This window comes from Hevea brasiliensis, chromosome 1, assembly GCF_030052815.1.
Source record: "Hevea brasiliensis isolate MT/VB/25A 57/8 chromosome 1, ASM3005281v1, whole genome shotgun sequence".
Taxonomy (NCBI): Eukaryota; Viridiplantae; Streptophyta; class Magnoliopsida; order Malpighiales; family Euphorbiaceae; genus Hevea; species Hevea brasiliensis.
In genome coordinates, this window is record NC_079493.1 from 17,296,194 (window position 1) to 17,322,326 (window position 26,133).

At 31.9% G+C, this 26,133-nt stretch overlaps 1 protein-coding gene, 1 long non-coding RNA gene and 1 pseudogene across 5 annotated transcripts in view; 1 reads left to right on the forward strand and 2 right to left on the reverse strand.

Moving 5' to 3' along the window:
- The window catches only part of LOC110664080 (serine/threonine-protein kinase TOUSLED), a 33,992-nt gene extending 21,418 nt beyond the window's left edge, over positions 1-12,574 (forward strand). For 2 of the 4 annotated variants that reach the window (XM_021823606.2, XM_021823609.2), the window contains exons 9-16: positions 3,435-3,501; positions 9,164-9,261; positions 9,400-9,579; positions 9,746-9,959; positions 10,098-10,362; positions 11,236-11,290; positions 11,546-11,707; positions 12,138-12,574. In XM_021823606.2, coding sequence (XP_021679298.2) covers positions 3,435-3,501; positions 9,164-9,261; positions 9,400-9,579; positions 9,746-9,959; positions 10,098-10,362; positions 11,236-11,290; positions 11,546-11,707; positions 12,138-12,233 — 1,137 coding nt within the window. In that variant the 3' untranslated portion in view covers positions 12,234-12,574. The remainder of the gene's footprint in view (positions 1-3,434; positions 3,502-9,163; positions 9,262-9,399; positions 9,580-9,745; positions 9,960-10,097; positions 10,363-11,235; positions 11,291-11,545; positions 11,708-12,137) is intronic. The other 2 variants (XM_021823608.2, XM_021823610.2) reach the window with 1 other exon arrangement.
- LOC131178739 (uncharacterized) lies at positions 142-579 on the reverse strand. The gene is made up of 3 exons (XR_009147704.1): positions 495-579; positions 333-392; positions 142-239 (listed from the first exon to the last, which is right to left on the reverse strand). It is a non-coding gene; the product is annotated as an uncharacterized LOC131178739 (long non-coding RNA).
- A 958-nt stretch (positions 12,575-13,532) lies between the features above and the next one.
- LOC110664069 (cytochrome P450 81E8-like) lies at positions 13,533-22,515 on the reverse strand (annotated as a pseudogene).
- Positions 22,516-26,133: the final 3,618 nt, after the last annotated feature.

Here is a 26,133-nt window from a genome sequence, read left to right on the forward strand (position 1 = left end):
ACATAGAATTACATGATAATACCAAATATCTATAATGAGTCCCATTAATATTTTCCATATTCCAAATTACAAAATAACAGCAAATTAGTATCAAAATAATAAAAAAAAAACCATAAAATAAAGTTTCACTCACATTTCGTTAAAAAAAAAAAAAAACAACAACTAGCCTCCACATTCCTTATAGCTACATTTTCCACATAAAATGAACTCCTTCAAGCCTTCCTCCAATATGATGTCACCTTCATTTTCACACAATAAATATGTTAATAGATGAATAATTTTAATTAATTAAAGGTAAAAAAAATATCAAGTCAATTCACAACTCACAATACCTAGCAATCCACTCTAGTTCTTGGAATAATAATCTCCATAACATTAGGATCTTGAGTAATCTCTAAATTTCATTACATGAAAAAGAAAGTAAGTCTAAAGAAAAAAATATTTGCAAACAATGAATAATTAAGATCATATAATATTTGTTGCAATAGTTATACCTGACTCCCAATTTTCAAGCTCTTCAATGGATTCTTCAAGTTGGATGGGTTTTTTTTTTCATTTCTCAACCAATCTTGGCAGCAAATCAAGACCTCTGCAGTAGTTGGAAGCAAAGAACACCTAAATTGATCCAAAGTTCTCCCTCCAGTGCTAAATGCAGAGTCAGAGGCCACGGTTGAACACTGAATAGCCAGAACATCCTTGGCAACCTTAGATAAAACTGGATACTTCACTGAATTCACCTTTCACCATAATAATAAATCAAAATCCAAAGTAAACTTCTCAGGAAGTTCTTCTAAATGCCTGTCCAACTCAGATTCAGAAGCCAACTTTTGCTCCTCCATTTGAATAAAGTAATCATCAATCTCTTCACCTTCGTCTATCATTGCATTATCACATTTTTCAACATTAGCATTTTGACCAGAACCATTATCACCCATACATGCTTGATCATTTGAACTCATATATTCATTCCGCATTTCTTTTAAAGCATTTACCACTCTATCAACCAAGAGTTTGGCCTCACTTTCAGAATAATAAATAATGTATTTGGCTTTAATGTAATTCAACTTGTATTTAGGGTCTAGGACAACTGCTACAAATAGCATCGCATTCATCTTGTTTAATGAACCCTAATATTTGTCGAACTTTGCCTTCTTTCAACTATTCTCTCATCTCCACTACTTTCACAATTATGCAATTCCTTTAAAATTTCATGATCTCAGGAAAGTAAATGCTAGATGTGGAATACAAACACCCAGACAACTTGCAAGTGACATCATAGAATTTCTTAAGGAATTTACAAAGAATCCTAGCATTGTGCCAATCAAATTCACTAGGCAACTCATCCCCAAATTCAACTTGAAATTGATTGTCTATATTGTCTAATCTATCAAAGGCTTTCTGATATGTTAGTGTAGATTCCAACATTAAATATGTCGAATTTCATCTAGTTGGACAATCTAATTGCAAAGAGCATTTAGACTTGAGTCCTACCAATTGACAACACTTCTTAAACTTTTCAGAGCATTGTGGATTGCTCCTTATATATTTCACCACATCCCTAATCCTTTTAATAGAACCTTGCACAGCATTAAGTCCATCCCTCACAACTAATTGAATGATATGAGCACAACATCTCATATGAAATGCATCCCCACCCAATACAAATGCATTTTTCTTAAGTAGCCTTTTCTTCAATTGTGAAACAGCAGAATCATTAGAAGATGCATTATCAACAGTGATGCACGTAACCTTAGGCAAACCCCACTCCTCCATGCAAAAATCAATGGCATTACCAATATTAACCCCTTTATGACTCTTAATAACAGTGAAATTTAGGATGCGTTTTTGCATTTTCCATTGAAAATCAATAAAATGAGCAGTCAAACATAAGTACGATAAGTTTTGAACACTAGTCCATGTGTCTGTGGTTAAAGAAACCCTTTGACATTGAGATGCAATGAATGCAGACAACTTCTTTTTCTCAGAAATAAACAACTGATAGCAATCTCTTGCTATTGTATATCTAGATGGAATTTTGAATTGTGGCACAACAACTTGTAAGAACTCTATAAACCCTTCCTTCTTAACAAACCTAGAAGGAAGTTCATCTTTGATTATCATCTTAACTAAAGCCTCCCTACAAGTATCTTGATCAAATTGCCAGGAAGTCAACTTAACATCCTCACCCCCAGAACCCTTATGAAAAGACAAGGTTCTTTGAGACTTTTCTTTATTTAAATCTTTTTATATGGGTACTTTTTACAAGATTCCCTCAAATGCTTCCACATTCCCGAAGTGCCACTTTCACTCTTACAGTTTAGATCTTTTTTACGCCACACACATTGAGCCCTACCAATCTCACTACCCTCAGAATTAATCAATTTCTCAAAGTGAACCCAAACCCCACTCCTAGATTTCAACTTAGGATGTGCAGTAGATCGTGTTATGTTACCTTCATTAGTTTCATTAGCATTTGGTTGCTGCACATTTTCATTAGTTTTATAAATTAAGTTATATATATATATATATAAAATCGGTTCTTCGGTTCGGTTCCAGTACGGTTCCGGCACTGTTCTTCATGAAGAACCAAAACCAAACCAAAACAGTAAATTAAGGTCAGTTCGGTTCCTATAGTAATGGTTCTTTTTCGGTTTCGGTTCGGTTCGGTTCAGTGCGGTTCTTTGGTTCGGTTTGGGACCCTCATAAACCATGCACAGCCTATTGATAACACTGCTTTGGTATAGGAATCAGTCAGCGACCATCCCTCTTTTTAGAAATCAGCTGGGGTTTCCTCATGATACTGCGACCAGCTCTTGAGAACTCGTGCATACTTTGGCAGCCCGTGCCCATTTGCACTCCTAGTGTCAACAATTATGCAAATTTTATTGAAGTTGTGCTTGATGATCTTTAATATCGTAATGTTCATCTATAATTGAATTTATGTCAGTTTTTTCATTAATTGTTCTCCCAATAAAATTAATCAAGCAATTTGCAAAAAAAAAAAAAAAAAAAATATTCCTCTTATTTCTAAGCCTATTTTTAAGCAGTTTTGAATAGGAAATATTGAAGTTACCTCTTGCATTGAGTTACCAAAAGTTAAAAGTCAAATTACGTGGTTTCTGATGTACTAATGCGTGGTTTCTAAAGTATTATTTTTAAAATTACTAGTGTGACTTGTTGATTACTGTGGTGGGAACAAAACTTAGAGATTCTTGGCTTGGGGCAGGGTGGGGCAGTTTTGAGAAAAGATAAATTGCTTTCTATATTTTTAATGGGATAACACTTGCACGTTATATTTTATTTATTTATTTATTTTTTACTTCGGCGGGCCTCCCTCAATCTGTCCCTGCTTGCCAAATAATCTAAAGTCCAAATGGAGTTCTTTTATTGTCTATGTCAATAACATTTTTATTCTGTGATTTAATGCTGTTTAGAGACATTTACTAGAAACAAAGGAGGCAATTGAGCGGCAGAGGAAGTTATTGAAGAAACGACAATCTGGTAAAACATCAATTTTGTTTTATTTGGCTATACATATTTTCTACTCAAGCGGTATTATTTGTGACTGTTTGGAACTTGGGATTAAGGGATATAGCCATCTAGTATCATCTGGTCTTTAGTTGGCAAAGCATTAAAACTATGATGCAGTATTGGATGAAATTTATAGGAATTTTATTTATTGTAAAATTAGGAAAATTAGAGTTTTATTAGGTTTAATATTATATTATTATTAGTTTATTATTTTCTATTTTATTTTGATAGAGTATTCCTAATTAGAATTAAACTAGGTATTTTACCTATGCTTTGTATGGATTATTTATTATTTTATTTTAAAATATAATTTAATATTTATAATTTTATATTTTACATTTTCAAAATCATACTACAAATTTTTATAGTTGTAAAATTCTAAATTTTATATGTTGAAAGTAATTAAAATTTGTCATAAAGTTTAGAATAGTTGTACCTCTCATTTATTTATTTATTTTTTTATTTTTTACTGAAATAATATTGGCTTTGTTATATATATGGTGGCATAATGTGATGAAATATTTATTTATTTATTTATTTTGTCGAAAGTCACATGAATGAATTTTTATTATAGAAAATTATTGATTTCTTATAGATCAAATTTGTAATAAATCAATGTTGTTTATCTACAAATGATATTATTATTTTTAATGATAAAATTCTACACAAACTATGGAACCAAACTGGAAATCCTCTGAAATGAAAATAGTGAAGAAAAATTAATGAAAAAGGAATTTAACAATGTACCATAAATAAAAAGTGATTGAATTTAATTTTTTTTTTTCAAATAAAATTAATTTCTTATAAGTACATTTTGCACATACGTATGGCCTAATCTTAAGAATAGCATAAAGCCCTTCATGACTAATATCTTGATAAAACCAAGTCAAATAATGAATACATAAACATGTGTTATGGATAATAGATAGCAAATAAGATGTTTTCTTATTGGACGCACATGTTAAAGATAAATAAATCTGTTATGACTTTATATTTAAAGTAGATAACTTTCAAAAAACAATCTAATCATCTACTTAGATTTTAACTTTATTTTTTTGAAAATGCTTTATTGGTAAAGAGAGTTGTATTCGTAGTAACCATAATCTTATAATGACATTTGTCATTATCAAGTTAAGCCAAATGGCAATCTTTGTATTTTGAACCAAATGACAAGCTCTTTAGAGTATCAACTTTCATGTAAATTTATAGATTAGCGTTTCTAAATCCTAATGTGATTATGGTTGTAAACTCTATAAATAGGACCAAGGGTTTATTATTTAATAGCTTTGATTATGATAATTATATTTGAGAATTAATAAGAGTTCGTCTTTGAGAAATTGTTTCGCCCCTTTGGAGAATTCGTTTCTCATTAATCATTATCATTATGGAGAATTTGTTCTCTTGATTCCTAAACTACCTGGTTCTACATCGAAGGGGAGAAACAAATTCTCAAAGACACTCTTATTAATTCTCAAATAATAAACTTTAAGTCCTATTTATAGAGTTTACAACTCTAATCACATTAGGATTTAGAAACTCTAATTTAATTCTAATTAGGAATACTAAATAAAAATAAAATAGGAAATAATAAACCTAATGATGATATAATTCTAGACCTAATAAAACTTTAAATTTCCTAATTTTACAACTCAACTCAACTAAGCCTTTATCCCAAAGATTTGGGGTCGGCTATATGGATTCGCTTTCTCCACTCTAAACGATTTTGGGTTAAATCCTCAGAAATGTGTTATGCTTCTAGGTCATGTTGTACTACTCTCCTTCAAGTCAATTTAGGTCTACCCTTTTTTTCTTTCTATCCTCTAACCTAATGTGCTCTACTTGTCTAACTGGAGCTTCCGTATGTCTACGCTTCACATGACCAAAACCATCTCAATCTCCCTTCTCTCAACTTATCTTCAATTGACACCACTCCTACCTTTTTTCTAATACTCTCATTACGGACTTTATCTAGTAAAGTATGGCCACTCATCCACCTTAACATTCTTATCTCTGCAACTCTTATCTTAGACGCATACGACTCTTTCAGTGCCTAACACTCACTACCATATAACATAGCCAGTCGTATGGCTGTACGGTAAAATTTTCCTTTCAACTTATTGGGAATTTTACGATCACATAAAACTCCCGTGGCACGTCTCCACTTCAACCATCCGGCTTTAATCCTATGACTAACATCCTCTTCACATCCCCCATCTACTTGAAGGACTGAGCCTAGATATTTAAAGTGATTACTTTGGGACAGTACCACTCTATTCAAACTAACTTCTTCCCTATCACCAGTTTGGCCTTCACTGAACTTGCAATGCATGTATTCTGTCTTCGTTCTACTTAACTTAAAACCCTTTGACTTTAGAGTACTTCTCCAAAGCTCTAGCTTTCTATTGACTCCTTCTCGTGTCTCATCTATCAGAACAATATCATCCGCAAACAACATGCACCAAGGAATACACTCTTGTATCTGTTTCGTCAATTCATCTAAAACTAATGTAAAAAGATAAGGGCTTATGGCTGATCCTTGGTGTAATCCAATTGAGATCGTAAAATCTCGTGTCCCCTCCCACTGTGCGCACAATAGTAGTTGCTCCTTCATACATATCTTTCAATACTTGTATGTACCTAATAGATACTCTCTTTTGTTCTAACACATTCCATAAGACATCTCTTGGAACACTATCATAAGCCTTCTCCAAATCAATAAAAACCATGTGTAGATCTTTCTTCACATCTCTATATTTCTCCATCAAGCTTCTAATAAGAAAGATCGCTTCCATATTTGAACGACCGGGCATGAAACCAAATTGATTGAGAGAGATAGAAGTATCATGACGTAGTCGATGCTCCACAACTCTCTCCCACAACTTCATAGTATGGCTCATGAGTTTAATTCCCTCATAGTTTGAGCAACTCTGTATGTCTCCTTTATTTTTAAAAATAGGTACTAAAATACTCCTCCTCCATTCATCAAGCATTTTCTTTGAGTTTTGAATCTTATTAAATAATTTAGTTAATCATGCCACTCCTATATTTCCCAAACACTTCCATACTTCAATTGGTCTTTCTTTAGGTCCACAGGCTTTACCCACTTTCATTCTCTTAAGTGCTTCCTTTACTTCTAAAGATCTAATCCTTCTAGTATAATTCACATTCTTTTCTATTGTTCTATAGTCTATATTCACGCTATTACCATTTTGACTATTATTAAAGAGATCATTAAAATAATTTATCCATCTTTCTTTAATGTCCTCATCTTTCATCAACACTTTTCCTTCTTTATCCTTAATGCACCTAACTTGATTCAGATCTTGACATTTCCTTTATCTCCTCCTTGCTAATCTATAAATATCTTCCTCCCCTTCTTTAGTTCCAAGTTTCTCATATTATTTTTCAAAGGCTTGTGCTCTTGGTTGACTAACTGCCTTTTTTGCCTCTTTCTTTACTATCTTGCACTGTTCATATGCCTCATTATTATCACATTTAGGTAATTTCTTATACTATTCTCTTTTTCTCTTCGCTGCCTGTTGTACTTCCTCGTTCCACCACCATCTCTCTTTTGAGGGTGGTCCATGTCCTTTAGACTCTCCAAGTATTTTTCTAGCTAATTCTCTAATCTTTGATGCTATCTGTATCCACATATCATTGGCCTCCATATCCAGTTTTCATACTTCGGACTCGAGAAGCTTATTTTTGAACATCACTTGCTTTACTCCTTTGAACTCCTACCACTTTGTTCGAGCTACACTATTTCTTCTGACCTTACTTGAATTGTTCCTAAACTTGACATCCAAGACCACCAACCGATGTTGACTTGTTAAAGACTCTCTTGGAATGACCTTGCAATCCTTGCATAGAGCTCTATTTGTCTTTCTGGTTAAGAGGAAGTCGATTCGGCTTCTATGTTGCCCACTTTTGAAAGTCACTAAATGTGACTCTCTTTTTATAAAGTAGGTATTTGCTAGTATTAGGTGTATGCCATAGCAAAATTCAGGATGCTTTTTCCCTCCTCATTTTGACTGCCAAAACCAAAACCTCCATGAACATTCTCATAACCTTGTCTATCACTTCCTACATGTCCATTCAAATCTCCACTGATGAAAACATTCTCTTCATTCGGTATGCTTTGCATTAAATCATCCATATCTTCCCAAAATCTTTGTTTACTCTCACTGTCTAGTCCTATTTGTGGGGCATAAGTACTAACTATATTTATTGTTTCTTCTTCTAGTACTAGCTTTATTAGTATAATTCTATCTTCTACTCTTTTCACAGCTATTACTGCGTCTTTCAATGTTCTGTCTATGATTACGCCCACTCTGTTCTTGTTTCTCTCCTTTCCGGTAAACCACAGTTTGTACCCTGAATTACTTACTTCCTTGCTTTTCTCTCCTATCCATTTAGTCTCCTGAATGCAAGCAATATTCACCATTCTCCTTTCCAAGGTATCCACAAGCTCCATTAATTTTCCTGTAAGTGATCCAACATTCCAAGTACCAACCCTGATCCTCCTCCTATCTTGCTCCTTCCTCATTGGTCTCCTTTTATGATATCTTCTATTGTTTTCTATGTCTATCTTGTGTTCTGTTCCACTATCTGTTCTACTATTTGTCCTATGGACTAACTTCTTTACCCACACCCGTCCATGATGTGGGAACCCTTGCTCACTTAACACCACACCCGGGCGCCGGCATGGCACGTCGCTTTCGGTGAACGCCCTACACCCTTGCATGTTTCTCACTACACCCGAGCTCTGATGTAACGCGTTGTGAGTAGAGGACGCCCCAACGTTTATATCATTTGAATCCATATCATAAGGCGTGACGAAATTTTTACGCTGGTTGTCACCTACTGCAACCCTCCTCCTTTATCCGGGTTTGGGACCGGCTAAGCGCAAGCTACTTAGGCGGAGTTGAATTTCCTAATTTTACAATAAATTAATTTCCTAATTCTAATCTTCATCCGATAGTGCATCACCTTGGCTAAGACATTTTCTGAAAGAAATGCCTTCCAACTAATTTTCCATGTTTATGAATTATTTTTTCATCAGCCCTCTATCTGTATTGCCTATGCTGATCTATAAAAGGTAATGTGTTGCCTAAAAGATTTTCTAGTACTCTTTCCAATTACTGTGAACAATTGGTTGACTTCTCAAGTGATTCTATTATCATACAAATTCATGCAGTTGCCTACTGTATGGACAAGAGAGTTCACTTTTGGCTCCTAAATTGTTCGTTATCCCTTTTGGAAAGGGTTTGCTCTGCTTGTTTTGAAGACTCAGAATATGAACTTAATGCTTATTCCTCAAGCCTTTAGTGGTATTTCTTATTTCTGTTGCATTGATCATCTACATTTGGTGTTTGTGGTTTTAGCAAGATTCCAAGTAATCAGATTTTTTTTCCCTCTTCTTTAATAACTGGGAATCTTTTTGTGGTTTTTTCAACTTTTGTTAACTTTATTGGCAGTCTCCTATATGGAGATTTTTAAGTAAATACTTATATTTTTATATATGTGGTACCGTTCTTGATGTGTTGCTTGATATAAATTTTCCCTGTAAACAAGTCCAAAAAAAAAAAAAAAAAAAACCTTAATACTAATGGCAGTTGCATTTGCTGCGCAGACAAGGGTGATGGAACAGATGCAGATTCAGGAGTACAAGAAGAAGATTTTCTCATTCAGGACGAGATTTTTAAATCTCGTTTAGCAAGCATTAAGCGTGTAAGTTTCACTTACTAATTACTATATGTAGATTGACATTCTGTTATATCCATGATGCATTTGTTAATAGTGACAATTGAAAAAGTGATGATCCCTACGCATGTGCATTCTCATTATTGTGCTGTTGGTTTTCTTTAGGAGGAAGAAATTATTTTGCGTGAGAGAGATCGTTATGAATTGGAAAAGGGACGGCTCATACGTGAAATGAAACGAATAAGAGACGAGGATGGTTCCCGTTTTAATAATTTTCAGATTTTGAATCACCGATATGCACTCCTAAATCTTCTCGGGAAAGGAGGATTTAGTGAGGTTTACAAGGTCAGAACTTTGCAAGACATATGTATCTTTGATGATTGAAATATTTACAGCACTTCTTTTAACCACGGCTTCTTATTGCAATGGCAAAAGTCTAGATCATTCTTATGCCAATATTGGCAATTGTAAAGACATCCTTTTGCAGTGATTTGAAGTAAGATATTTCCAGCAGGCTTATGATTTGGTAGAGCATAGATATGTAGCATGTAAGCTTCATGGTCTGAATGCTCAATGGAGTGAGGATAAGAAGCAAAGTTACATAAGGCACGCAATACGGGAATACAATATTCACAAGACTTTGGTGCATAATCACATTGTTCGGCTTTGGGACACTTTTGAGATTGACCAGAATACATTCTGCACTGTCTTAGAGTATTGTAGTGGTATGATATGCTTTTGAACAGAATATTGATCAGTCAATACTTATATTTAGGCATATCAGTGGATACCTCTGAAAATTTACTGAATATACCCCATACATATCATTGATTTTCTTTTTTATTTTTCTCTCTTCCCTTCAGGAAAAGATCTTGATGCTGTTCTTAAAGCAACACCTATATTGCCTGAGAGAGAAGCTCGGATAATTATTGTGCAGATATTTCAAGGTCTTATATACTTGAATAAAAGAGCACAGAAGATTATCCATTATGATCTGAAACCTGGGAATGTTCTGTTTGATGAGTTTGGTGTTGCAAAAGTTACTGATTTTGGTCTAAGCAAGATAGTGGAGGATGATGTTGGATCCCAGGGAATGGAACTTACATCCCAGGGAGCTGGAACATATTGGTGAGTAATGCTGCAATTTGTCATTTGTGATCCGGCTGGTTGGAAAAGTTTTGCCCCCTGTTTGAATAAATGAGCATTTCTGATACCTAGTGGGCAGTTTTTTTTTTTACACTTTTACAGTATATCTAAAAGAAGTTTGTTATTTCCTAGGTTAAAAAATTAAAAGTTAATAATCTTATTTCAATTTTGTATCGGATGTTAGAAGATAGCAGACGACATTATTTATTGCTATGTAGTTTACTTGGCACAAGGTCCTCAATCACAATACTGCATTTATATTGTATCACTCATGTACTTTAGGCAATGGATTAATTTCAATTTAACAAGAATGTCAAATTTTAAATGCTACAGAAAACATTTGTATTTTTTTCTTTAGATGTCCAATCACCTCTATACCATCTATACATTACTGATTTTGATGTGTGATGAGAATTTGAACATTTAGAATGGCCTTGCATTTGTAAGCAACTACATATATTAATGCCAATCCATATGCAGATGCCTTTAAAATGGATGAATAAAATTACATGCATGAAATTGTTTTAGATTGTGTTCACCATTTTCACAAGTCCAACCTAACTTCTTTTTGGCCCCCTTGTTTATAAAAATGATGCCTTTATCACTTAAATCTACCAATTATTTTCCCATTGAATATTCACTTTTTGTTTGTTTTTCTGTTATATGTATGTACACAGAAATAGACACAATGGAAGGCATGATTTTTTTTTCGAGGGATTGTTGTTAAAATGTTGTTCATAAGAGTTTGTGTGTGTGTGTTTATTTATTTATTTTTTATTTTTTTAATGATGCAATCTTTGTTTAGCTATAAGGCACGAGCTTGCTAATTTTTTTTTACCCATCTTTGTAATTTAGGTACCTGCCACCAGAATGCTTTGAGCTCAGCAAGACCCCTTTAATATCATCAAAGGTCGGTCAGTACAGAACTCTTGCTATGCTCAAATGTCCTTGCTGAGAAGGAAATAGGGGAAGGGGTTTTGTGGACTGGGGATACCATACGTTTCTGAATTGTTCACCATCATCATTTCTCTTTAGTTTTCTGCAAGAATGTGTGAATAGTTGGATTTTGTCATCTTGCTGAAGCGCTATCATTTTGTGGAACTTTCATGGATAACTAACAACTTATTCTTCTCTTTATCTGTCCATTGCCTTTTTTGGGAGTCAGGTTGATGTCTGGTCTGCTGGAGTTCTATTTTACCAAATGCTGTTTGGCAGACGTCCTTTTGGGCATGACCAGTCTCAAGAACGAATACTTCGTGAAGACACAATTATCAAAGCTCGCAGGGTCGAGTTCCCCTCAAAACCTTCTGTCTCAAATGAGTCAAAGGTAAGCTAGACCACTTGTTTTTGTAGCTGTCACTGCATGTTTTATTCTTATTCTAGTGTACATATCATGCAATTATCCTTCTGAGTGTGCATACTGCATATAAGGCGAGACACAGTTAGCTGGCATTTTATGTGATGTAAGCCAGCTTATCTTTTGTTCCGTAGTACAAGATCGTCCAAACAATTAGCTATTTTGCATATAAAAGTGTAAAATTAACTTCTTTCACCTTTCTATTATATGGCATGTGAAAGAAATTTGATCAATCACCCATTTTGGCTAATATCTTGTACCTGATTTTGTATTGTTCTGTTCCTCGATTATTCTTTACTTGTTTTCAATCCAGTGTTCCCATCTTTTAGTATTAACGAAAAAAATATAGGAAGATTATGAAGTTTCTTGTTCCAATAATAGTTTTTGAAGTTTCTTACAGGATTTTATTCGGCGATGTCTAACTTATAACCAATCCGAGAGACCAGATGTTCTAAATATTGCTCAAGATCCGTATCTTACTTACTCAAAGAAGTAGTGTGCAAATACACAGATAAGAAGGGTTGCATAAGAAGGGTTGAAGGCAGACAATTTCCATTGATCAAACTTGGAAAGGAAAAAGTTACAAGAGAAACTTGGAATTTTGTATAGGCTGTAAAGGTTTTGTAAATTTTTTTCCCCTGGCGTTCCAGGCCAAGATTTTAGTTCCCTTCCCCCTCATTTTGGGTTAAAGTTCATTTTGGCATATTATGGTTTGCATGTTGTAACAGGTGCTTATATTTTTTAAAAAGGAAAAAAAGAAAATGACTGTACAGAAAAGTTTTAACTTTCTGGAAATGGAAGGGGAGCTTAGTGCATTCGACTACAAGCTTTTATACATATCTTCTGATGTATACAGGGAGTGTACTCGGTAGGTATTGGATTGAATCGAAAAATTGCGTTAAGAAATAATAATAATCGAATCGAATTGAATTGAAAATTTTTTACTCGGTTATCAATTTAGGTCTATTTTATTTGATCTTTTTAATTTTTATATTTTTTTTTCTTTGAGAGTTTATTCATATTACATAAAAGTCTGAAATAAAAATAGTCAATTTAAAAAATTAGTTGCTTAATTTTTTATAAAAATAACCGAATTGAGAATCAAAGTTTTTAAAAGATATATGGATTGAAAAATCAAATTGAAAACTAAACAAAATAGTTGGGTTTAATTTTTCATTATAACGAACTTTGAGCTCGTTAGGGGGATTCTTTTTTTTTTTTTAATTGAACTGGGTAATAGTATCATAAGGGTAGAGAAACAAGGGAAATGGCAAAGAATGCAATTTTCTGTTCATGGGGCTTTCTAATTGGTCTTTCCAACAATAAGTATTATCTTCTAATTTGATATCTCACAACTTTAGAAACGACTCTAGAATTACTGACTGGGTTAAAATAATTATGCCACTTCATTACTGCAAATGACATCTAATTCTGGTTATGCACTCGCTGGCTCTTTTATTTTGAACATATTTTTCATTTTCTAACTATCAAACAAATTTATCAAGCACCTTCATATTAAACCAATATTCTTGTATTTTTTTAATCTATCAACACATAAGATCTCTTCTTAATCAGTTTCATATCAAATGCAATTGCTTTGTAACTAAAATTAACAAAGACTATTGGATTCATTTTAATAGGATATCATAGTACTAAACATTCGGAATCTCCATTAGCAAATCTCAAATTCGAGTCTTGTTAGATGGAGTAGATTGATTTTTGAGAAGCAAAAGAGGTACTTATTGTGTATAGATTATCTAAGGAAAGAAAATGTAAAGATAACATTCTTGGCAGCTCAAGGAAGAACCACATCTAGTATTGGACGGGATTTGCACATGACCTCCAAGTGATGAACTTTGGACATAGTGACTCTCGTCTTTGCACTCATATCAATCTCGCAACCCTTTCCCATTCTAAGCATTGAATTAATGAACCCAAAGTCAGCCCAAAGATCTGTCAATGGCAAGAACTTTGAATGCTTCAGCTTTCCCATTCTCAAATCTCTCTGGCTTAAAACTTGTTGGGTCTTCCCACAAGTTAGGATCTCTCTGGATGGCCCATACATTTACAAATAAAATTGTATTGGAGGGCACATGGTAGCCTCCAATGGTGCAATCCTCAGATGACAAGTGTGGGTACTAAGAGTGGAGCCACTGGACATAATCTCAAATTCTCAGAGATGATACAGTGGAGATAATTTAGTTTTGGTAAATCTGATTCATCTATGAATCGGTCTTGACCAATTTGAGTGTCTATCTCTGCTTTAGCTTTATTTAACACATTTGGATTGTTGAACAGATTTGAAATGGCCCATTCTAATGACACAGCAGTGGTTTCTATTGCTGCAGCCAACATAATCTGCGCAAAATGGTCATTAGAAATTGTTTCAAAAACTCACGTAAAAACATATGATTGTATCCACAAGGTAACATATATGTGGGAAAAGTTTGCATGGACCTGTGTTTCATGAATTCAAGTCATATTATGTACGGTGACTCACAAAAATAGGTGAGTTACTCAGATATTTTTGTTTGTGTCCATGATGACCAGGTCTAAAAAGAGAGAATCCACAAACCAGAATCAGGCCTTTGATGATTTCGTCAATATAATACTGAGGCTGCGATTCTTGCATAGAAAGCAAGTGATTTATCTTTGTGTTCCTATCTTTATCAATTCTATGCTCATCAATCAATCCTTGCATGAAGCAATCAAGCTTTTTACCAAGCCTAACCAGTTTCCTTATAAATCCATCATAATCAACCCACTTCAAAATTGGGAAAAAAAAAAAAAAAATCTCCCAAATGCATCTCACCACACTCCACAAACTCTAGTAAGTTCTCCCTCAACGTTCTCGCCTCATAGCTGATTCTTTCACATTTTCACCATAGTAACTCTTCCCTGCAACCATTCTCATTATCATATTAGTGGTCAGATCGAAAAAGAAAGATCTTAAGTCTACCTTAGCAAAGCCCTGGCACAATACTTTATGAAGCCGGTGAAGTAATGTACTAACTTCGTCTCTTCGGATGCTTCGAAATTGGTTGAGACGATTAGATGATAGGATTTCAACAGTGCTTATGCAACGGAGATTACGCCAATGATCGCTGTAGCTTGTAACGACGAGGGTGGTGTTGTTGTAGTTTACACACCTGCCCATGGAGAAATCGGGGCGGTTGGCAAAAAAAAGATCGTTCTTGGTGAAACATTCTTTGACGGCCGATGGTGATGAGACAACGCGAACCGGCAGGGAGCCAATGGGAAGAGAAATGATGGGGCCGTACTTTTGGGTGAGATGGTGAAGAGATTGATGGATGGGTTGTTTCAGGAGATGGAGATAGCCTATGATTGGAAGAGAAGGTGGACTTGGTGGAAGTTTTTTTGTACTACTTTCTTGTTTGTAGCATCAACTTCATAAAGTACACACAATTGTTTAGTGGATTATTTCTTCCATTATTGCATGGCATTGAGTGTGATTTTGAATATGTTCAAATCTCAATGCATATTTATATTGTAAGTGCCAGGAAGCATAGATGTTAAAATTGTAAATTAACTAGTACGTTAAAATCACTAAAACAAATTAAAATGTATATATAAAATCAGATAAAAAAATTATGATTTTAAATAGTGAAATTGAATTAAAAAATAATAGGATTTTATGATTTTAAATATTTAAAATTTTAAAATATTATCTTTTAATTTATTAAAATTAGTATTATTTATTTATTTTGAAATTATTATTTATTTACAATTGTCAATGTAAATTTTTATATTATTTTTTATTGATTTACATTATTATTATTATTGTTATCATAAATATGATCTAATTTCTATATATTGTTCATCAAATATTTCTCTTATTTATAGAAGTTTGGAGTTATGCTTTCAAATATGAAGTTCATATATATGTGCATGTCAATTTATTAAATTATTAAATAATTTTAATTATTCTCATATCGATAACTTGAAGAAAAAATTACTTTTAAAATTAAAATAATTTGAATATTAAACTTAAGAATATATTAGAAAACTTTTTTTTTTTTATAAATTTTTTTTCTTAAATGTATATGGAAGTATATTTATCTATTTATATCTTTTTGAAAGGTATTTCAATTATGTTGTAAAATATTACAACTTTTACAATACGATTTTTCAACCTCTTCACAATTTTAGGTTAAAAAAGTGAGTTTGACAATCTTGCATTAATAATTAATTAATGGATAAATTACTATTTAACTAGTCATTTTGCCCACATGTTATACAGATTATTTATTATTTTATTTTAATAATGAAATTAATATTTTATTTCATAATCATATTATAAAATTATGCTAATGATAAAAGTTTCAATTAATTATAATTTTATTTTAGGTGATAATAAATAAATAAGTTTATATATCTCCAAAATTAGTTTTTAACTTAATAAATAAAAATTCTGGGAAACCAATTAATTTCTTTTTTTTTTTTTGAGGTTGGATTAATTATTGTGTACTTATAAGTTTGGTGCTTATAGAAAGGGAAGGATGTAGTTATTAGAGTAAAGACAGGCTCGAGAAGACCTTGGCTTGTTTGCTTCTTTTGTTTCAAAAGTTGTTTGCAATTTCTAGTTCGAAGAGAAGGCTTGCCTTATTTGCATTTTTCTTTGGCTTGCTCCTTTCCTCACTTAGCTTTTTTTTTTTTTTTTTCCTTCAATTTTTGGAGTTATGTTCTATTTTTGAGTGTTAATTTTCGTTTAAATATAGGTTAGCGAGGGATTTGCAATGGATCTATCATTAATCCGTCACTGAATCCTATTAGCGACGACATAGTATGTCGCTAATTCGTAGCTCATTCAAAAAATTGATTTTCAATGACAGATTGTAGTCTGTTGTTGAAACCCTCATTGTTAAAGTATCAGCAATGAATTAGTGAAGCATCAGTGATGGATAACGCTAATCAATATTTTTGCAACAGAATTTTGATTCGTCGCTAAATTGTCTTTGATATTTGTGTTTTCATGTAGTGATTTTTTGCTATGATATAAGAAAATTATTTTGCCTACAACCATAAATGTATAGGTATTGAAGTGTAAGAAAGGCCAAAAGTATATTTAGTAAAGAATTCTACCAAATGCAAGTTAGATAAACCACTAACTTGAAAGTAAGATAAACTACTCTTTTTGGTATTCATGGTAATGAGGTTGTCATTAATTTTTTGGCATGGCATTGAGATGTCTGATTGCAGCAATAACCAATAAGAGAGAGAGAGACAGAGTGAGGGATGTGGAGAGGGAGAGAAAAATGCATGGAGGAGAGAAAAAAAAAAGTAGATGGAGAGAGAGAGAAATAAACATTTCTCTCATTTGACTTGCTTAATTGGCGAAATATGCTAAGGAAAATGAACAAGGGACCAATGTAAGTTTAACCAATGTAAGTTTATCTTTCACCAAGTCAAAGATATGTTGATATCATTTTATTTTATTTTTGAAAAAATTATAATTATATATATATATATAATATACCCAAATTTTTTTTTTCTTGAATATAAATTAATTCAGTTAATTTTCCTTTAGAGTATAGGTTAAATGATTGCAATACCTTTCGCCAAGATATAAGAAAACTATTCTACCTACAATTGAATTCTAGGAGAGGCCAAAAGCTTATTGAGTGAAGAATTCTACAGAATGCAAGTTTGGTAAACCATCAACTTGAAAGAATAAAGTTAATAAAGATTTGTTAATATGACTTCCATCACAAATTTTCCTATGTTGACAAAAACTCTGATAATTAATTAACACTGATTTCACTTGTTACAATTTGATGTCCCAATAGACCATCTTTAAATGAATCTTCACTTGCATTAAAAATGAAAAATTGAACCTAGAATTTTAGTCCCTTTTTGAGAAGTAATTCTTAGCTAAATGTTCGCTCTATACAGAGGACTGCACTCAGTGGCAAAGCCATGTTGTGAGGAAGGAGGCAATTGCCTCCTCAATTTTGGCCAAACTAAAAAAATTAACAAATCTCAGCTAATTAGAATTTTCCCTCCTTTTGAATAAATTTTGATTCCATAGTTTTATTTTGTATAAAAATTTAAAAGATCATATTAAAAAATAATGTAAAAATCACCTCTTTTAGGATTCAAATAAAATATTTAATTAGAAGAAAAATTAAATTTTTTTAATTTTCAATTATTTGAATCTTTTTGAGTCTCAAATCTTTATTTATAAGCCTAATCACAAAAAAAAAAAAATAAAAAAAAAATAAAAATTATATCCTTTCACAAAATTGCAATTAATAGTTGAGTTGTCTCAAATTTGATAATTTAAACCAAATTGAACTAGTTGATACAAATTTATGCAGACTTACAATTATTAACATCTCTTCCTTATTATAATTTGGTAGATAAAAATTGATCCAAATTGAATGTCTAATTTTGATTAATTAGATAAATTTGCAGTAAATATGCTGAAATTGATCAGAATTATTGAAAATGAAACAACTGAACTAAATTGCAAAATTCACAAAATGGTTTTAGCTTTTTCATGGTTAGATCTTTATTTATTTATTTATTTATTTTTATGTAATTTAACTATTTCTAGTTTGTCACGATTTATTTCAAGGATTGTGTGGCACTAGAATTCAAGTAGGCTTAACGTTGCCAAAGTCCATAATAAGCCTATAACCATCAATTTACTGAAAAATATCTTAATCATTTTATTGATGAATAATAATAGCATATCAAAGTGCACATCTACACTAGACTAAATATACTCTTTTTTACTTTCACATCTACATAAAATAATACACACATCTATAGATTCTACAAACTATCTTTCAACACAATTCCAATTCCTATTTAGCGACGTGAATATTACATAGTGCAAGAAATTTGATGTTTAATGATGTACAAAAAATTGTCACTAAAACTTTTTTTTTTTTTGTCAGAAAAAGTTCTCAATGACAAAACTTTGTCGTCACACACACACATATATGATGAAATTTGAATGTTGTCATGTAAACTACCATTTATAATGACAAAATATATACTCGTCACAAATTTCATAATTTTTAGTGACACATGTGATGCCATTATTAATAACCTTTTTTCCCTTAATATTGATTGTTGTCACAAAAAATTTTATAACTTAAATGATGAATTAGAAATTCGTCACTAAATTACATACGTTCATTGACAACAATCTAAGTGTCATAAAATTTAAACAGTTTTAATGACATAAGTGTCGTCAATTTTATATTAAAATTTTGTCATACATTACTATATATCATCACTAATTATGAAAATTTATGTGATGAATAATTCTCATTTGTCATTAATGTAAATTTCTTTTGTGACAACCCTTAAATTAAACAAAATTTAATGACAAAGATATCATCATGATTGAATTAAAATTTATCATATAATATTCTATATCGTCATTAAAGAAAATATTTATATGACAAAATTAATTTTTATCACAGATTAATTATTCTTTTAAGACAAAAATTAAACTGTCATTATATTTTATCAAATATAGTGACAAAAATACATTACAAATTATTAGTTGAAACGATCGTCATATACAAACCTATTTTGTCATTAAAATTAAATTTTTAGTGGCGAAATTTTCATCGCCACAGAAAAAAAAATTAAGCTTGGCGATAAATAATATTATAATTAATCATGACATATTGCCATTTAAAAATTAATATGAAAGCAAAATGTGACAAAAAAATAAACTATTTTAGAATTTAAGGTGACATTTGAATGTCATCTTTTTATTAATTGGTGACAATTATGAGTTTACAAGATGAAACTACTGTCATTATTGGATACAATTAATGATAAATATCAACAACCACCTATAATATTTGCCACTAAAAATAATTTCATCTATTAAAAGAAGATGCAATTAATAAATCTAGTAAGACATATAGGCTTGCTTGTCAGGTGTTGTATCAATTGTATCCACAGGTGTAGTGGCAGCCACCTGCATAGAAACAAGAGGATTTAAAATTGCGAGTCATAAATTTATAAGATTAAAGCCAAGAAAAATAAAATGGTATAAATGATATTCCAAAAAATATTTCAACATTATTATGTGTCTTGTGAAAAATATTAATATTTAATAATTTATACTTCAGTACCTGAATCATATGAAATAAAAGAGCACTAAGAAAATCAAGATACAAAATAGCTTTAATTGTGATAAACTTAAAATCATATAATCTTCCAATTACCTATAAAATTCAGTCCATAAAATAAATTAAATATAAATTTAACTGAACCAATAAATCCCTTTTCATATATTTTAATTAATTAATTAATTGAAATATATATATATATATATATATATATATATATATATATATATATATATATATATATATATATATATATATATATATAATTTGGAGGATGATTGACTTACATGCAAGTCTTGAATTATACTATAAAGAATCTTTAACTATATCAACTTTCTCATTTACAACTTTTGTTTCATTGGTTTTGTGCATCGCATACACTTAAAAAATAAGAGAGCCAATTTGCTTGATGGATGGTGAGAGCGCAGAATCCCTATAGGAAGAGCAAAACATGTCCTTGGGCTTGGATGCAACAGTACAGGCTATTAATAGCCGTTTGATCAATGGTAGTTAAAATTACATAAACAAGATGAAGAGTTGGAGGATTCTAGCCGTCCAGCTGGCTAGTGATCACATGACTTATCTTTATAAAGCAAAACTATAACATCATATATCTTCAAAAACCCAGTCAACCAACTGATTTGTATATGATCTATTATTCGAAAAAAACAAATGATTTATAGACGATTTATAAATTTAGCCATTAAATAGTAATATTAATGACAAAATTTTATGCATAACAAAATATTTTATCACAACAGGTGTAATTTCTAGGAGTTATAAAAGTTTTTGAAGGTTTCAAAAACCTTACTTTCTCAAATTGGTGCGGTGGAAAGATTTTGACATCTTACTTTTGATTACCTTACTTTACTTCGCTTTTGAAAACCTACCCTCCATCAAAACATACTGCAAGTGATGAAGTGGATTAAAAAATTTTAAAATTGTTACATGTCATTCCGGCTAACATTCCATATGACAAAAGTTAAAATTCACAAATTTTAACTTGAATGTTGGATGATATGGACAACCGCAAGTGCACGAGTCGTTCAAGTAGTATAGAAAATATATATTGTTCCTTCGAAGAATTGTGTCATAAATTAAATTTTTGATGTAAAATGAACTATACTAAAATTATAATTTAATCAAATAAATAAAAAAAAAATGGAAATTCGAAGTTAAAGGTATGAAAATGCAAAGTTCAATGCAACAAATGATTAATTTAATAATTGACTTAGTAAAGAAAATAAGAGTATTAATAATTGGGATTTTCCCTAGTTAGTCCAGTATATAAAAATTATGTGTTTTAAGAAGATTAATTCTAAAATACTTTGAAATCTCTTTCGAGTTATACAAAAAGTGTATTGATTAATTAAATCATACTTTCATTGGAGTTTAAAATCAATCAAGACCCATTAAAATCTTTAATCAATCTATAAAACTCTCTTAATTCTTAATCTATTTTTAGATTTAAACTAATGAAGTCCAACAGAGCTGAGCTTTAGTTGCACTTTCTCTTTTGATTTATTAGTCTCTCTTAGTTTTTGAGTTCTTTATTTCAGTTGTTGGATTCATTGTTTGCATCTGCTTCATCATTGACATGGCTTTTGGATTATTGGTTTTATGTCATTCATTCTACTAGGTTTGGTTTCTTAGCTTGTCTTCGTTTGTCTTGCACATGATTCAATTATTTTTGCAGAATGTCAGTGCCTTTTAAAGTCCACCAGCTTAATTGGATTCAGTTCATCAGCTTTTGTTTTTTCAGTTTCATTTTCTTCTGTTATCCCTTTTGCATTAGTTGTTTTTTCAGTTTTAGGGTGCTTATTTTTTCAGTTTCAGTTGCGTCAGCTGTATCTATGTTTTGGGTGCTATTTTTTCAGTATCGTTTGGTTCTTGGTCCTTTTGTTTCCCTGCGCCTTGTGCTTTCTAGGTCAGGTTTCCTTGGCCTTTTCAATTTTTTTTTTAAATAAATGAATTGGGTAATAGTACCATAAGTATCCGAACAGAGAAACAAATCCAAAATGGCAAGGAAAAGTTTTGCAATTTTCTATTCAATTGCTTGGGAGCTTTCTAATTTGTCCTTCCAACACTGATTTTCACCTTGTAATTATTTCAACATTTGTATTTACTATTTTCATTTTCCATGTCCTACAACTAGGTTGGCCACCAGTGCGGGCCTAGTTTTTGCGATGGAATTGGTGGTTTAGTGCCATAGTTGGGGTCGAACATGAACTAGACTGGGCTGGTCCAGTTTTAGTTGTTTTGGTTCCTAATCGGTTTTGGCTTGTTTGTGATTCTTATTTTTGACGGTTTTGATTTTAGTTATCTCAACTTTGTCCACTTAATGCTTTCTAAAGCCTTCAATTAAAAAAAAAAAAAAAATTGAATTGGATTAAATTATTAGTTTGAACCATTAATTTCGGTTCAATTTCAATCCCTCAAAAGGGATCCTCTAACCAGCTCCTTATAGTAAGTTCAAGTTCTGATTTATGCTCAAAGTTATTGATCAGACTAATTATAGGTTTGACCCGAATTAGTTCAGGTCAGTTTAACCAGCCCCTGGCCGCTCCTACCTCCAATAATCATCATGCCATTTATCGCCCACTCTGCTACTTCTACAGCACATACCAAATTCTGCCACTTCTTTAGTCCAAGGGACATCTAACTCACATGCTTTGTTACCCACTGGCCTGGCTCCTTTATTTTAAACAAATTTTTAACTATCAAACAATATATCAATGCACAATGTATATGTTTGACTTTTCGTAATTAATGTGAAGGTGATAGCACATAGATTAAGATCATTTTTGGATCCCTTCCACACCAAATGTAATTTTTTTTAAAAAAAATAGCCTAGAATATCAATAATGATGAAAAAGGAAATAAAACATAAGCTAAGAAAATGAAAAGACCCAAACACCAAGCGGAGCAAAGTAAAGACCACACAAAGCCTAAAAAAAACCTGCAGAACAACAAAAATGGAAGAAAGCCAGAAAGTAGTAGACTAAGGATGAAAACTCAGATTAAACAGGCTCTGGAAAGCAGATCAGAACAACGCAACCAAAGACCTTGGACGACAATGAAACAACACCGCAACCAGTTGGCCAATCAAAACAATACAACTAGTCCATTAAGCTGAACTTTTACGACAGCAACAAAATGCAATTGTTTTGAAACTACATTATGAAAGACTATTGGATTCATTTTAAAAGGATATCATATTAGTAAACAATTGGGATCTCCATTAGCAAATCACAAATTCGAGTCTCGTTAATTGGATACAATAGAATCATTTACGATAAGAGGTATTTATTGTGTATAGATTATCCAAGGAAAAAGTACTGAACATTCTGGGTAGCTTAAGGAAGAACTTTATCTAGTATTGGACGAGATTTGCACATGACCTCCAAGGGATGAACTTTGGACTTAGTGACTGTTGGCTTTGCACTCATATCAATCTCCTTTTCATCAACCCTTTCCCATTCAAAGCATTGAATTAATGAACCCAAAGTCAAGCCCAAAGATCTGTTTGCTAAGCCCTATCTAGGGCAAGCTCTCCTTCCTAACCCAAATGGCAAGAACTTGAATGCTTCAGCTTTCCCATTCTCAAATCTCTCTGGCTTAAAACATGTTGGGTCTTCCCACAGGTTAGGATCTCTCTGAATGGCCCATGCATTTACAAAAAAAAATTGTATGGGAGGGCACATGGTAGCCTCCATTGGTGCAATCCTCAGATGATGGGGAAATTACCTAAAGAATGCAATTTAAAAACTAAATTACCAAAGGGGGGTGGGGATAAAAATATTTAACAAAAGGGGGTATTTTTGATGACGTGAAGGAGAGAGACAGGTATACTCAAATTTGAGTAGCGACTAAGGACTAACTTGTAATAATAAACTTTCTTTTGGACTGAAATGTAAAAAAAAAAAAATTAAAATGACAGTTGCAGCTGGGTGCTACCCATAGTAGAGTCTAGCTGACGATGTTTTATGAAAATGGCAGCTGGGTGCTACCCATAGTAGAGTCTAGCTGCCACATATTCTCTCGTTTGGGCAGCTGGGTGCTCCCCATGGTAGCGTCTAGCTGCCACGTCGTCAGATGCGACAGCTAGTCGCTACCAAAGGTAGCGCCCAACTGCGCGTCAGCTCTTGTTCCACCTGTGGCATTAGAACCCATGAGGTCTCGTCATGCAGGTGGACGTGAATAATAATAGAGTCTTGATCCACAATTTATACCACCCTTGCGTCCCTCAGCAACCCATCACTAGCTTAAGAAAAAAAAAAAAAAATTCAACCCTACTTTGCTTTCCCTCTAAAATTTTGCTATAGATCAACTTTGTGTAGGAAATTTAGTAAGCATTTATTTGCTAATTTCTCTTTGATTATAGAAGAAACAAAAGGTAAATAAATATATTTATAGTTAATTTTTTATTATTCATGCTATATAAATATTATATAATAATATCTCTATCTAATAATATTTGATATATTTTATTTATATACTAACAATATTTCTATCTCTGTGTCTTTCTCTCTATTTATAGACAAATTAAAGCCCATTGAATTTTGAGGTAATTTTATTTTGAGATAATTTTTTTTATTATTATTAATGTTAAATAATAATGATATAATAACAATGTCACACCATACCTCTTTGTAAGGCATAACATGTTCCCGTAGAATACCTAATGAACTATCGAATTTCACCTACCGATAATTCATTAAGTACACTATAAGGGATTTTAAAACCATTTTCTTACATTTTGGAAGTGGTGAGCGTTTTTGTAGGAATTAAAATCATTTATTCAAAGCTTAAAAACTCGTAAAAATTTTTGTCCATTTTTATTTTTCCGCAAGTTTTATAAAAATTTCGGCAGAGTGCCATCTGTATTTTGAGAAAACAGTTCTTCAAATACCTGAGAAAAACACTTCCAATAAATTTTCCACAACTCCCAACCTCCAAATAATCTCAAGTCAACACAATTCAATTCATTCCACAATTCAACAAAAAATTTATCAACTTAAAATATTTCATAACTTCATTTACAGTGCATATAGTATGAAATTCACAAATACAAATCTTAATTTACAAAAAGAAAATCCAAAAATAATATTACAATTTATTATACAACTGCTCAACTTTACATTGATACATAAAACATTACAATATTTACGTCAAAATAACTACAAGGGTATAAAACAATACCCGTACAAAAAGATCAGTGTAGTCCTCAATTACAATAACAGCTCACTCTGCTACTTTCTCCTTGCTCTTATCTGTGATAGCAAAATAAGCTATCGCTGAGTATAAAAATACTCAGTGATGCACAATAAAAATTTAAAATACAATACATAAATCATTCATTGACAAAACACAATTTAAATATTTCTCAATCACATTTCACAAATTATCAAAATTCATAATAACACAATTTGGTCAAATAACTTAATAAACACAATGTTGCCAAATCATACACAACTTAAGCCATGACACAAAATTTTCGATCAATGCAGTGTTGTACACTACGATAAAACAATATACAACCCCACTAATCGAAATCAATGAGGGAGGTGGCTAGCTAGCTAATGAGTACTCATTCGATCTACAACCTCAACTGGTAAACAAGAAAGGGAGGAAAAATAATCGATCTCACCCCATAAATGGAGGAGGAATAATAAGGCACTGTCATGCTAAGTGTGAATCAAAAATCTATTTCAAACATTTTATTCAAATAATTCATGAGAAATCCGATAAATTTCTGAAGTCATAGTTTCATTCACAAAGTGGCAACACAATTCATGATCAACACCAAATTTTCATAAAACATACCAAATCAATTTTTTTCAATGAAAAAAAATGCTCAAATAAGGTTTATTGTGCACAAACCTGACGTGAGTCGCCTCTAGGTCTTGACTCAGTCTCTTAGACTTTTCGAGCATTTTTCAGCTGAAACACACAGTTTTACAGTGTTTCAGTATCACAACTTAGCATAAATCCAAAAATAAATTCAAATTCACTTTTATCTAGCTTATATCTGCTAAACTTGACGTTCTTTAAAATTTGTGTTTTGGGGTTACTATTCACTACACTATTCAAGTCAATTTGTTGACTTTCTAAGGATTAATAGGTATGGGAATCCCAACTTCACCCACATACCACATTTTGATCACTAAATTTGTTGGTTTTGGTTGTTTTCTCAAAAATTAGGTCTTTTAGGCAAAATTGCCAATTTTCAGTTTTGGTGTCTTAAGTTGCACTGTTCCATTGGTCATTTTTCTG